Source organism: Chiloscyllium punctatum, chromosome 36 (assembly GCF_047496795.1).
Source record: "Chiloscyllium punctatum isolate Juve2018m chromosome 36, sChiPun1.3, whole genome shotgun sequence".
Lineage (NCBI taxonomy): Eukaryota > Metazoa > Chordata > Chondrichthyes > Orectolobiformes > Hemiscylliidae > Chiloscyllium > Chiloscyllium punctatum.
This window is the reverse complement of record NC_092774.1, coordinates 2,444,387-2,459,146: the sequence shown is the minus strand read 5'-3', so window position 1 is coordinate 2,459,146 and position 14,760 is coordinate 2,444,387. Positions and strand designations below refer to the sequence as shown.

General features: G+C 44.9%; 1 long non-coding RNA gene and 1 gene segment (V, D, J or C); one reads left to right on the top strand and one right to left on the bottom strand.

Annotated features, from left to right (window-relative positions):
* Positions 1 to 12,243, bottom strand: part of LOC140460167 (Ig heavy chain C region, secreted form-like) — a 38,056-nt gene extending 25,813 nt beyond the window's left edge. Inside the window, 2 exon segments of the C gene segment in view lie at positions 1,053 to 1,373; positions 11,735 to 12,243. Of these exon segments, the coding sequence occupies positions 1,053 to 1,373; positions 11,735 to 11,825 (412 nt within the window).
* LOC140460170 (uncharacterized) overlaps positions 4,754 to 14,760 on the top strand; it is a 29,023-nt gene continuing 19,016 nt past the window's right edge. Inside the window, exon 1 of the long non-coding RNA XR_011953894.1 lies at positions 4,754 to 4,818. This is a non-coding gene — a long non-coding RNA (uncharacterized lncRNA). The remainder of the gene's footprint in view (positions 4,819 to 14,760) is intronic.

Here is a 14,760-nt window from a genome sequence, read left to right as displayed (position 1 = left end):
TGCTAGCAGCATATCTACGGTCTCCCAAGTGAAGTATCACATTTTACTGGGACCTGGAACAAAGGCAGGTAACTGGAAGTTGAGGTGGAGGTCACCCATGATCTAATGAAATGGTGGAGCAGTCTTAAGGAGCTGACTGGACTCCCCCTGTTCATGTGTCATGGCTCGGCAGCTCCTTCACTGCCATACTCATATTATCGAGATATCTCTTGATGTCAAGAGCATGTTGAAATCTATGAATCTCTGTTTTGATCTGAACGACTGAGCTTCCACACTGCAAGATTTTGGGAGTGTGTGTGAAATCAGGTAAACAACCAGTAAAGGATGGAGAGGAATTGTTTCCATTTCCAGGGAGATCACTCGTAATAAGTGATACAATAAACCCAGGTTGGCATGAGGACGTTTTCCTTTGGAAATATAATAATTTGTTTGAATTTTCCTGAAAGGGGCCGGTGAAGCAGATTCAACTGTATTTTCCGAAAGAGAAACAAATTATTATTGAGAACACAAGACATTGGGAGGATCGTGGATAAAGAGCAGAGCAGTGAAACAATTTTGCATCTTTGATAATGCAGGCACAGATTTATTGGGCTAAATGACCTCCTTTCCTGTATGATTTTCTAAATCAGGATCTTGTTGGTGATATGTTAAAGGGTGGGTGCAGGGCTCTAATATTGGAGCTGAATCAGAAAGTGGACAAAGTTATGGGATTTGTTTCCTGTGTGTCACAACCCCACCACCCCAGCCCTCCCCCCTTTGCCCCAGTCCCGATATTCAGTTTCACTGACTTGAGCAGAACTAAATGCTGGGATTGGGACATCACAGGCGATGACATTGTTGCCCTGCCTTGGGTCGTTTGGGGTGATTTCTCATGGCTCTTTACTTAGCTCCCAGCAGCACTGCTGTTAAGTCAGGATAGACTCTGTGGCTACAAGAATTCATTTGTGGTCTATTTGGCAGAAACCTCCTTCACTGGTTGCTGAAGGTTCCTTTCCAACTTCATCCCCTGATCCTAGTACAGTTTAGAATGGTATGTAAGCTCTTGTACTAACGTGTAGGCTCAAGCTTTTTGATTACAGCTGCCACCATTTCATCTGACTTGTAACCCGCTTTGCAATGGTAGACCTTGTTGGCATTCCAATCCGATGCAGAGACTTTGAGCACACTGCTCATTGTGTACTTCATATTTTGCCCCAAGACTGCTGGATAGTTATTTACTCCAGTTGTGATCACTCTATTGTCACTGGACCAATTCTGATTGATGCTCTTGGGCTGAAAATCCTTGACTAGACAGAGGAGGCTGATCTCATCTTGGTTGGAGCTTGTCTCACAGTAAGTACTGGAAGCATAAACTGAAGGTTTGATCTGGACATCTGAAACAGAAATAGATAGACCCAGTAAATAAATTCATGGCAATTAGATGAAACTGGAGAGATTGTGTTAAAGCTACAACCAGCTACTTCTGAAAACAATTACACTGTTACACAGAGAGTTTACACATTTATAGATCAGCTGTGGCTCAGTTGGTCTCACGGTCACATCAAAATCAAAAGGTCATGTGTTCAAGCTCATTTCAGAGTTGAGCTGATACTGTTGGAGTGTTCCACTGTTTGAACCACCATCCTCCAGATGAGAAATTGAATCAGAAACACAAACTAATTAATTAATCGATTAATTTAATATAGAACTGACAGCACCAGATGGTACTTCACATAAATGGAAGAATCTAGCTCCAAAATTATGGTGATAGTAATAATTGTTTTGAGGTGACATTGATTGAGAGATTAAAATACCATAGATTCAAAACAAGTGACATTTCTAACCTGGAGGCAATAGCAATATGGGCAAGAAAGGATTCAGGACTCATGGAAATATATTGTCTAACAGGCCGTGAGTTCAAAACCTGCCCTGATTGAGATGGTTAAAGCTGTTGACTTGCATGGACTGGCACCAGATCACAGAATCTGGAGAAGCTGACAGATTGTGATACAAGAGGCAAATGTGAGAACTGCAGATGCTGGAAACCAGAGTTTAGATCAGAGTGGTGCTGGAAAAGCACAGCAGGTCAGGCAGCATCCGAGGAGCAGGAATATCGACCTTTTGGGCAAAAGCCCTTTATCAGGAATAGAGGGAAGGAAGCCTCCAGGATGGAGAGATAAATGGGGTTGGGGGTGGGGCGGGGTGGGGGGGGGGGAGGGGACGGTGGTTGCTGGGGAGACGGTAGCAAAGAGTATAATGGGTGAATGGGGGTGGGGATGGATGTGATAGGTCAGAGAGGAGGGTGGGGGAAGGTCACAGAGAGTACAACAGGTGAATGGAGGTGGGGATGGAGGTGATAGGTCAGAGTGGAGGGTGGGGGAAGGTCACAGAGAGTACAATAGGTGAATGGAGGTGGGGATGGAGGTGATAGGTCAGAGAGGAGGGTGGGGGAAGGTCACAGAGAGTACAATAGGTGAATGGAGGTGATAGGTCAGAGAGGAGGGTGGGGGAAGGTCACAAAGAGTACAATAGGTGAATGGAGGTGGGGATGGATGTGATAGGTCAGAGAGGAGGGTGGGGGAAGGTCACAGAGAGTACAATAGGTGAATGGGGGTGGGGATGGAGGTGATAGGTCAGAGAGGAGGGTGGGGGAAGGTCACAGAGAGTACAATAGGTGAATGGGGGTGGGGATGGATGTGATAGGTCAGAGAGGAGGGTGGGGGAAGGTCACAAAGAGTACAATAGGTGAATGGAGGTGGGGATGGAGGTGATAGGTCAGAGAGGAGGGTGGGGGAAGGTCACAAAGAGTACAATAGGTGAATGGGGGTGGGGATGGAGGTGATAGGTCAGAGAGGAGGATGGGGGAAGGTCACAAAGATTACAATAGGTGAATGGGGGTGGGGATGGAGGTGATAGGTCAGAGAGGAGGGTGTGGGAAGGTCACAAAGAGTACAATAGGTGAATGGGGGTGGGGATGGAGGTGATAGGTCAGAGAGGAGGATGGGGGAAGGTCACAAAGAGTACAATAGGTGAATGGAGGTGGGGATGGATGTGATAGGTCAGAGAGGAGGGTGGGGGAAGGTCACAGAGAGTACAATAGGTGAATGGAGGTGGGGATGGAGGTGATAGGTCAGAGAGGAGGATGGGGGAAGGTCACAAAGAGTACAATAGGTGAATGGAGGTGGGGATGGATGTGATAGGTCAGAGAGGAGGGTGGGGGAAGGTCACAGAGAGTACAATAGGTGAATGGAGGTGGGGATGGATGTGATAGGTCAGAGAGGAGGGTGGGGGAAGGTCACAAAGAGTACAATAGGTGAATGGAGGTGGGGATGGATGTGATAGGTCAGAGAGGAGGGTGGGGGAAGGTCACAGAGTACAATAGGTGAATGGGGGTGGGGATGGATGTGATAGGTCAGAGAGGAGGGTGGGGGAACGTCACAAAGAGTACAATAGGTGAATGGGGGTGGGGATGGAGGTGATAGGTCAGAGAGGAGGATGGGTGAAGGTCACAAAGATTACAATAGGTGAATGGAGGTGGGGATGGAGGTGATAGGTCAGCGGGGAGGGTGGAGGAAGGTCACAAAGAGTACAATAGGTGATTGGAGGTGGGGATGGAGGTGATAGGTCAGAGAGGAGGATGGGGGAAGGTCACAGAGAGTACAATAGGTGAATGGGGATGGGGATGGAGGTGATAGGTCAGAGAGGAGGGTGGGGGAAGGTCACAAAGAGTACAATAGGTGAATGGGGGTGGGGATGGAGGTGATAGGTCAGCGGGGAGGGTGGAGTGGATAAGTGGGAAGGGAGATTGGCAGGTCGGAATGGTCATGAGGACAGTGCTGAGCTGGAATGTTGGAACTGGGGTAAGGTGGGAGGAAGGGAAATGAGGAAACTGGTGAAGTCCACATTGATGCCCTGGGGTTGACATGTTCCGAAGTGGAAGATGAGGCGTTCCTCCTCCAGGCGTCAGGTGGTGTGGGAGCGGCGGTGGATGCAAACCCTTCAGGTTTTTCATGGAATTGAATCTGTCACACTAGGGACAGGCCAAGGATAGGAAGGGTAATATTTCAATTGTACAGAGAAATATGTACAACCACAGACTGTCAATCTTATGATTCAGTCTTTTAGATTTTCACCTCCTTCAATGACATATTGATATTATCTCCATATCTCTTGATGTCAAGAGTAACTCATTGTCTCCCAATCTCTGTCTTGAGTTAAAGATTGAGCTTCCATGCTGCAAGATTTTGGGAATGTGTGTGAAATCAGGGAAACAACCAGTAAAAGCCAATGGATAGTTGGTGATTGTCAGAGGAAAGGGAGAGCTCATGCTGGGTAAGGGATTACATAATGAAATTATTATTGAAGTTACCTTGGGAAAACACTGGACAGCTGGGAATTGGAGGACAAAGCAGAGACGGTCTACATTATCAAGCAGGAATCTTGCATTATTCAGGGGAACAGCAGATTGACATCAACCCCACAGGCTTGAATAGGCTGGAATATTGTTTGGGTGTGAAGTCAATGTCGTGTCTGATTCACTCAGTTTGAAAATGGTTAATTATCTTGTGATCTTATTGCTGTTTTTTAAAATATTGGCTGCTGTGTTCCCGACATTCCACTGATCATGAAACTTCAAATGTAGTTCTTTGGCTGTGAAAAGTTTTACCAAAGACACAATGTAAATTCAAGCATTTTGAGAAAATAGAGAAATTAAATTAATCCACTGTGGGCTTCAGAAATCTGAGTATTAATTCTATTTCTGTCTCCACAGATGCTGATGGAGCTGCTGAACTTTTCCAGTGTGGGTGACAGGATCATATCAGTCAACATCGTTTCCAGGTGACAGTCTTTCACATCCTGCAACCAGTGGGCAGTAAGTCTAGTTCATGATGGATCAGTGGATCAAACAGTGTTGGGAAGTGGGGGTCAGGAGATGGATCTGGGGATAACTTTGATAAATTCCTGAGACTGTCAGCATTGTGCTGAAGGACAGCAGTAATGAGGAGAATGATGAGCATAACTGTATCGGCTGCAGAGAGCTGGAATTGATAAAATTCAGGGTGAACCTGGCCTTGAGTGATTCTGGTGAGAGTGAATCTCAGCCCAGGTTACAATCTGCCCTGGTCTCTTTCTGACTGTACTCAATGGGATTGAAAATCTGAGCAGCTGGAAAACACACAGATGATTCACTGTAACCTGATGTGTTCTACAGCCAAGACCAAATTCACCCTCAGTGTACCCTCGGTGATACCTCATGTCAGGTCTGTGGGTAATTCTGACTCAGCCAGAGGCAAAGGACTCTCTGGTCCATGAGAGCTCAAGGTGCAACAGATCCAGGATGGTTCAGAGTTTTAGGAAATGAAGTGGGGGGGTGAGGTGGGGGGGAGATTAAGCAGCCTGGGGTTATTTTCTTTGGAAGAGTTGATTACGGTAATGTTCCCTTATGGCCCTGGTATAATGCAGACAATAGCTGTTCACTGAGCAGTGGCTCAGTGGTCACAGTCTCACTTTAAACCTGAAGGTTGAGGGTTTAAGCTGATTCTTGGAGCACAACATCTAGGTTGATATTACTGAGGGAGTGCTACACTGTTGGAGGGGCTGGTCTTTTAGATCAGACATTAAACTGACTTCTCAAAGTGTCGTCCAGTATTTATCCCCCCCCTCCATCATCATTATAAACTGGTCAGTATCTTATTGGTCTTGGGGTCCTGGTTTAATGACGTATTCACTGCTTCCAAAAAACTGACAGCACTTCAAATCTATTCAAAAGCTATAAACTGGTCAGGTATGTCCTGAACTCATGGAAGGTGCAATAAAAATACAAGTTATTTCCTTCGCAACTACTTTGAGCACATGACAATGAGTATTGGCTAATATAATAAAGGAGCTTTGATAGCTAGACAGAATATGCAGCACAGGATGTGTCCATTCAGCCCAACCAGTCTATGCTGGTATTTCTGGTCCACTCAAGCCTCCTTTTATTATTTTCATTCCTAGAGTGAGGGGGTCACTGTCTGAGGCAGCATTAATTACCTCTCCCTAATTGCCCCAGAGAACATGATGGTGAGATGTTTCTTGAACCCCTGCTGACCATTTAGTATATGGACACCCATGCATGTTCGAAAAGGTGTTGCAGCATTTGAGGCCAGTGACAGTAAAGATCCAATAATATAGCTCCAGGTCAAGATGCTGTGTGGATTGGAAGGGAACATGTAGGTGGAGATGTTCCAAAGTATTTGCTGCCGTTGTCCTTCTAGATGGTGGTGGTTGTGGGTTTGGAAGGTGCTGTTGAAGGAACCTTAGTGAGTTGTTGCAGTAGATAGTACACACTGCTGTCACTAAGTATTGATGGTGGAGGGAGCAGATGTTGAGGGGTTTCGATGGGATGCTAATCAGTTCTGTCATATTTCCTCATCTGAACCATCATAACCATCCATTCCCTTTCTCCTCACAGCCTTGTCTAGCTTCCCTTTAAATCCATCTCCACTCTTCACTTCAATGACTCCATCCTTTAACAATTTCACATTCTCACCACTCTTCGGCTGAAGAGGTTCCAATTGGATTCCTTGGGAACAGTCTTATACTGATGGCCTCAAGATATGCCGTTTAAGATAAAGATGAGGAGAAATTTTGTCTCATAGATTAGATTCCCTACAGTGTAGAAACAGGCCATTTGACCCATCAAGTGCACACCGCCCGTCCGAAGAGGAACCCACCCAGACTCATTTCCCTCTGACTATGCACCTAAGACTATGGGCAATTTGCCAATCCACCTGACCTGCAAATCTATGGATTGTGGGAGGAAACCGGAGCACCCGGAGGAAACCCAAGCAGACATGGGGAGAGTGTGCAAACTCCACACAGACAGTTGCCCAAGAATGAAATCGAACCCGGGTCCCTGGTGCTGTGAGGCTGCAGTGTTAACCATTGAGCCACAATGCCGCCAAGAAGGTAGTGAATCTGTGAAATGTTTTCCTGCAAAGGACTGTCGAGGGTCTGTCATTACGTATATTCAATATTGGCATAGACAGATTTTTAATCACAAAGGGAATCAAGGATTATGGAAAAAAAGGTAGGAAAATGGAGTGGAGGATGATCAGATCAGTCATGATCTCATTGAATGGTGGAACAGAATCAATGGGCTGAATGGTCTACTCTGTCTTAGATCTTCCCCACAAGGTGAAACATTCTCCTTCTACTCCATTTGATCAAAACCTTTCAGAACATTAACAATCTTGATGTAGTCACCCCTCAGCCTTCTCTATCCAAGAGAGAAGACACCCGGTGGCCTGTCAATCCTTTCATTGTGTGTCAGTCACACACAGGAACTTAGGAACAGGAGTGGGTCACTGAGCCTCTCAAGCCTGACCTGCCATTCTAGATCATGGCTGACCATCCCCTCAATTCCATTCTCCAGCTTTATCTCCATTTCCCATAATGTCATCAGTCTCCAGATCCACACTGATTTCTGTCTTGAACCTGATCAATGATCGTACTTCCACAGCCCTCTGGGTAGAGAGTTCCAAAAGATTCACCATCCTCTGAAAGAGGTAGTTCCTCCTCATCTCAATTGGAAATGGCCTGCCTCTCATCCTAAGAGTTTTGGTTCCCCCGGCTCTAATCGCCAGCCAAGGGAAACATCCTGTTCACATCAGCCCCTGTAAGAATTTTGTTTATTCAGTCAGATCACCTCTCATTCTTCAAACTCCAAAAAAATACAGACACAGTTTCCACAGTTTCCTCAATCCCTCTTCATTAAACAACCCTGCCAGGGATTAGTCTGGTAAACAACCATTGCACTGCCTGCACAGCAAGTATTATCTGTTCTTGGATAAGGAGACCAAAGCTGTACACAATGTTCTGGGTGTGGTCTCACCAAGGCCCTATACAACTGTAGTAAGGCACCTTTCCTTGTGGACTCATATCCCCCTGTAATTAATCCCAACATCCTGTTTGCTTTCTTTGGTAATTGTGGCACCCACCTGCTAGGTTTGAGTGACTCATGAACAAGGACACCCAGATCCCTTTGGACACTCGCACTTCCAAATCAGACTTTCTGTTTTTTCCTGTCAAAGTGAATAACTTCAGACTTCTGTATCATATATTTTAAAAGCCCAATTCTAGCCCATTCACAAAGCCAGTCCAAATCTTCCTGAAGCCTGTTTGCACCCTCCTCACAAATAATGTTCCCAGCCAGTTTGATGTTATCAGCAAATTTATAAACATCCCCATTGGTCCCCACATCCTTGTCATTTATACGGATTGTGAGCATTTGTGGAACTAGCATTGACCCTTGGAGTATCTCACCAGTAACAGCCTGCTGTCCTGAGAATGATCCATTTATTCCAACTCTCTGCTTCTGTCTCCATCCAGACTTATACATTCCCCCAAGTCTAACTTATTATCCCCAGTATGGGAATTTAAAGGCAGAGAGTCACAGAGATGTACCGCACAGAAACAGACCTTTTGGTCCAACTCGTTCATGCCAACCAGATATCCTAAACTAATCTCATCTCTGACATTCCGGGGAAAACAGCCCCAGTCTCTTCAACCTCTCCCTGTAGATCAAATCCTTCAACCTTGGCAATATCCTTGTAATTTTTTTCTGAACTTTATCAAATTTCACAACATTCTTCTGATAGGAGGGAGACCAGAATTGCACAAAGTATTCCACAACTGGCCGAACCAATGTCCTGTACAGCCGCAGCATGACCTCTCAACTCCGAAACTGGATGCTTTCACCAATTGCCTTCTTCACTATCTTACCCTCTTTCAACTCCACAAGTTTCTTTGTTCAGCAACTCTCCCCAGGCCCTTACCATTAAGTGGATAAGTCCTGCCCTGATTGGCCTTTCCAAAATGCTCTGAAAAGTTTTCTGAAAATCCAGATGCCACATCCACTGTCACCCCTCTGTCTATGCTGCGTGTATCAGTGTATGGTGGCTCTTTGGTGGAACAAACCACTCAATCCACCCCCCTGTTACTGTCCCAGAGGGCTGTAAAATGTTTTCCTTTCAATATTAATCTGATGTTGATCTTTACAATAGAATCTGATTCTTCTGTCCTTTTAACCAGAATATAACAGATCACTGGAACTCCCTGAGTAAATGAGGTTGCCTTAAATTTTATCCTGAATTACTAACTGTAAAAATATCCTCAACTCCACCATCAGACTGACTGGACTGTGTCAGTGATAGGTTTGCTTTTAATTTATTCCCTTTTACCCTTATATCCTGCATCCACTTTCTCAGTGTCATTGAGAATTTTAACCACCTTTCCCACCACTGAGCCAATCAGATTAAAAGCTCCGAGATCCTCAATAATAAATGCTGAGAGACTTGAAATGTCTGTTCAATGCTGACAGGATCTCACACCAGTATATTACAGTCCAGTATCAACATCCTACTGCAGACCTCACCCCCTCACACTGAACTGATCCTTTCAGCATCTTTCCAGAATGTTCCAGCTTTAACCCCAGTGATGGGGGGAGGTGGGGGGGGGCACTGTTCTATTGGCATTGTAGGTCACAGAGAGAGAGAGAGAGAGAGAGAGGAGAAAGGTAAAGGCTAAGGAATGAAAACAGGGAAAGAAGAGAAACAGAGACCAAAGAAAAGGGAAGGAACTGACAACAAAGGAAGAAAAGGTAGTGGAATACAAAAAGAAAGATGAGAAAGGAGGTAGAGCGCACTCCGTGAGTAAATTCAGACAAGAGCTTGAACAACGACAACTGCAGAAACACACCTAAAATTACCCAAGTACAAGAAATATTTGTTCAGTGTTTTATATTTTCCCGGTGAGGAAGAATAGGAATTGCAATCAAACAGACTGAGGTGTTTCACTCCAGTGACACTGAACCCTCACTCAGTGTTTGTGGTCAGAGATGTTCCCACTGCATACACCTTGTTACAATCAGACACTACAACGTAGAAATTCCTCCAGGGGGTGGGGGTGGGGGTGGGGTGGGTTCAGGGAGAACTGAGGGAATCGGATCACTTGCCTGTTCCACACAGTGCCCGGTATTCAATTCCAGGTCAGTCCCTGAAATTCAGGATCAGGCTCTGGGCAGGAGGAGTGGCAAGTCGGAAACTGCCTGATCTGTCTCACTCCCCGGGAGGAATTTCTCTCCCAGTGAATCCAGGGAGATCGAGGAAACTTTACTGTGTGCTTTTTGTAAAATTCATCTTTTTAGGTAAATGTCCTCAGGGGGACATGTTGAAATCATCATTGTCCTTCCTGTTAATTTAGTTAACGATGTTATTAAAATAAATTCATTTTAAAAGAATGAAGAAAACTCATTGTAAAAAGCACACAGGAGAATATCATCGTGCTCAGGAATAATGATAGAATCAGTTTCCTTCACAAAACTCTTGTTCCACAGGAAAGTTGTGAAATATCAATTCAAGCTCCTTGATCTCGAGTGGATATAAACCTGTCCCTGAAAAAGGATCATCCCCTTCCTTTCCCACAAGCCTTACTTCCATTTGAGGGACCATCTCCATTAAAAGGAGCAGTGGTCAGAACTGGCTGAATATTAATAACCTTGTTCCACTGACACTAAACCCTTTGGACTTAGACTCACGGTGAGATTTAATCACTGTCCAGCTCATATATTAGGGTGAAGTTTCCTTGTCAAATGTTTTAATCCAATGATTGTAAACGTTGAAACAGCGAAGAGGAAAAATATGATATCCATGAATTTAAAAATAATCAATTCCATGCAATTATTGCCCAAGAACGATTTCAACCAAGCAGAAACTCTTCTGTTCTCAACCTTTCAGCGTGGGTCTAGTTAGAGATTTCAGAGTGAGAGAGGGTTTAAAATCTCACAGCTAATGAAACCATTCATGTCAAAGCACACCCTAAATCCTGTCTCAATCAGACACAACTTCATTCCACACCCACAGCCTGTTTGCTGTCTGTCTGGACAGCTCAGTGGAATATGCTACAAATTTGTTGGGATGAGGGATTTTTAATAAACACTCATCCCTGTATCTCACTCTGTCCAAATAATTTCTCTCAGTTCGCAAAATTATCAAGTGAAATCAGGAACTTAACACTTTTAAAGCTGTTCAACAAGGTATGAACTATAAAAAAAACAAAAATGGAAACCACTGTAACACCAACTATTAAATCACAACCCAATTGGATCCTGTCTTTTAACTGAGATTATAACAAAATCCCAACCTGCCTCCAAATATCCAACAGTCGAAAATCATTAAACCTACCCCAATACAGCAAGTATCCTAAATAATGTAATCTGGATCAAGCTGAGCATGTTAAACAGATCCCAGAACCTTCATTAGGTTTTCTGAGGTTTAATATTAACGATTGAGAATAAATCTAGTCTCAGGTTTCAGCTCCAGTTACTGGGTATATTCTTGACTCTGCAGAAATTCACCTCTCTGGGATGGAATCATGTAATTGTCCAAAATATCTCACTGATTTTACTGAATTATCAAATTCACTAAACACACATTAAATACAATAAATAGTCGAAAATAGTAGAATTGAGAAGTTTGTCTTACCTGAAGTCACTTCCAGGAAGGTCCCACTCCCCCAGTAGTCAAGATAATACCACTGTGCTCTGTCTCTTCATTCACCCAATACAATAACTGGCCCTGAGCTCAATATATAATAATCCCCAGGGAATTAAATATAAACTGTGTTTTAACCCGGAGCAGCCATTTCCTGTATTTTCATCTGAAATTCCATCCTGATCCTGTCCCAAATGTATCTATAAATGAGGTGTTTTTACCGTTTTCCTGTCTGTGGTACACCAGCTCCTGCAAGTTATCCATAAAAAGAATCGCCTCCTCTTTTTCTTGTTTTCTACCAGGAATCGACATTTTCCCTGACAATCCCAGTCAGTGTTTAGATATTTCACTCTGGGAAACAGAAATGTGAAATCCATGGATATACACTGTCATTAGGAGCGGGGCAGTTTGTGTCAGGTTTTGTGCTGCTGTGGTAGTATATCCATCACAGTGTTTCAGCCGGGCTCAGAAACCACAGCTACAGGATCCAGCCCGAAATCAAATGTCCCAAACAACTCCACAGTCTGTGTCCGAGTGTCTCCCACACTCCAGGAGTCAATGCCAGGGTTTTCAGGATTGTATGGGAAGCTGGGGGAATCCACAAGGAGTTTTCACTCTCCATCATCCTCTCTCTGTTCCTCACTGTTCTGTCCATCTTTCAAACGATATCTTCACAGAAAGTTGTTCCCACACCCAGATTATTGAATTGGATCTGATTTATTTCCACAGCTCAGGAAGTAAAGCCAGTGATAGCACCCGGAGAGAGTAGTTTAAATAGATTTCCAGTGGCTGGTTTTTGAATGGGGAGACCCCCGATCTCTCTCACTGTGTCACTCCAGCATCTCGCACAGTAATACATGGCGGTGTCATCCACTCTCAGATCCGTCACCTGTAGATAGACTGTGCTGCTGTCCTTCGATATTTCGAAATGGCCTTGAACTCCTGATGCGTAACCTTTGTTACCCGAAGGAGCTATCCATGCTAACCATTCCAGCCCTTTCCCAGCGACCTGTCTTAACCAGAACACATCGTAGCTGCTGAGGCTGAACCCACTCACTGTACAGGTCAGTCTGACAGACTCCCCTGGCTTTTTCACTATTGACTCAGGCTGTGTCAGCACGATCTGAGAGCGGACACCTGTGAATAACAGAGAAACAGAAGAGAGCTCACTTTAATAAACTTGTCAGATAAACAGAGAGTCCCAGAATCTGGGAAGAAGCAGTCTCACTGTGTGGGGAGAAAGCCCCGGGAACTCTCACCTGTCAGACAGAGCAGGAGGACACAGAGATAAGGAGTAATCCCCATCGCCGTGTGGAAGCAGAGACAGAGTCAGACACTCCAGAGATCCGGCTGCTTCAGGGCACCTTTGTCTGGAGCTGGAATCAGTGCTGTTTAAATAGGGGAGTGAAGTGAGTGAGGGTTCACCAACTTCACCAGCAGCTCCACCCACTGAAACCAGAAACAGAGCTTCCTGTCCACGCCTCCAGCAGAGATTTCACTTCTCTCCAACAGGCAACAGATCCACAGCAATAATCAGGTTAAAGATCCTGTCACACATTGTCCTGGTTCATTATTTCAAAATTAAAGAGCTTGTGAAGAACAAACAAACTGAGAGACACCAGTCAGTGCACAGATATCCCTCAGAGAGAGAGGGGGTGGGGGGGACTGAGGGACACCAGTCAATGTACAGATATCCCTCTGAGAGAGAGAGGGGGGACTGAGAGACACCAGTCAGTGTACACATATCTCCCTGAGAGAGAGAGGGGCAGCAAAGAAAAGTGGCCGAGCAGAGGCTGATAACTAAGTTCGGTACCCGTAAGGGAGGGCCTCAATCGGGACCTTGGGTTCATGTCACATTACAGGTGATCACCATTACACTACACACACACACACACACACACACACACACACACACACACACACACAGATATTCCTACACACACACACTCTCACATACACACGGAGACAGGTACACACAGACGCGCATACAGACCCACACACACACTCACACATTCACCCCCTCACAGACTTAAGACACTCTGCACTCACTACACACTCACACACACATTCTCACACTCACACACTTTCTCACACTCACAACCCCCACCCCAGACAGACACACACACAGACAAAGACCCACATGCACACATATTTTTTGTGGGGTGAATTTGTACTTGCAGAGTTACATTGTACTTTGCTCAAAAACTGCATACATTCATGTAGAACTCTGAGCTCAAAAACTGCTTGAATTTATGTGAAACTCCGTTATCTCACTTGTTAGATTAGAATCGATTTAAACATCATGGCATAGACAGAGGACACAGGGGCCAACACTTTCAACATGTTGTCTAGCTACCACCATTGTTAACAGCTAACCTGAGAATGCAACTTTTAAAAAAAGGTTTTGTGATTTACACATGAAAGAAGTGAAACTATCACTGTATTCTAACAGATGAAAGACTTAACAAACAATCAATTTTTTCAATGTATAATTTCAGTTACATCACACTGTAAATTTTTGCTATAAATTCGGTGTTACGATCGAGCCCTCCACTATCACCTGATGAAGGAGCGCCGCTCAGAAAGCTAGTGTGCTTCCAATTAAACCTGTTGGACTATAACCTGGTGTTGTGTGATTTTTAACTTGAGAGAGAGAGGGGGGACTGAGAGACACCAGTCAGTGTACAGATATCTCCCTGAGAGAGAGAGGGGACTGAGAGACACCAGTCAGTGTACAGATATCTCCCTGAGAGAGAGGGAGGGGGAACTGAGGGACAATAGTCAGCTGCAGATATTTCCCTGAGAGAGAGGAGGGGGTGGGGTGACTAAGAGACACCAGTCAGTGTACAGGTATCTCCCTGAGAGAGAGAGGGGACTGAGAGGCACCAGTTAGTACACAGATATCTCCGTGAAAGAGAAGGGACTGAGAGACACAAGTCAGTGTCCTGGTATCTTCCTGAGAGAGAGAGGACTGAGAGATGCCAGTTCGTGTACAGATAACTCCTTTATGAAGCTTGGCACCATCCAGGACAAAGCAGCTGGGTTGTTCGACACCTATCCACCACCATTAATATTCAACACATCCACAATGGCAGCAATGTGTACCATCCACAAGATCAACTGTATCAATTCACCACGGCTCATTCGACAGCCCCTTCTAAACCCATGACCCCGACCACATGGATGGACAGGGGCAGCTTCTGTATGGGATCACCATCACCTGCAAGTTCCCCCGGTAACTCACACA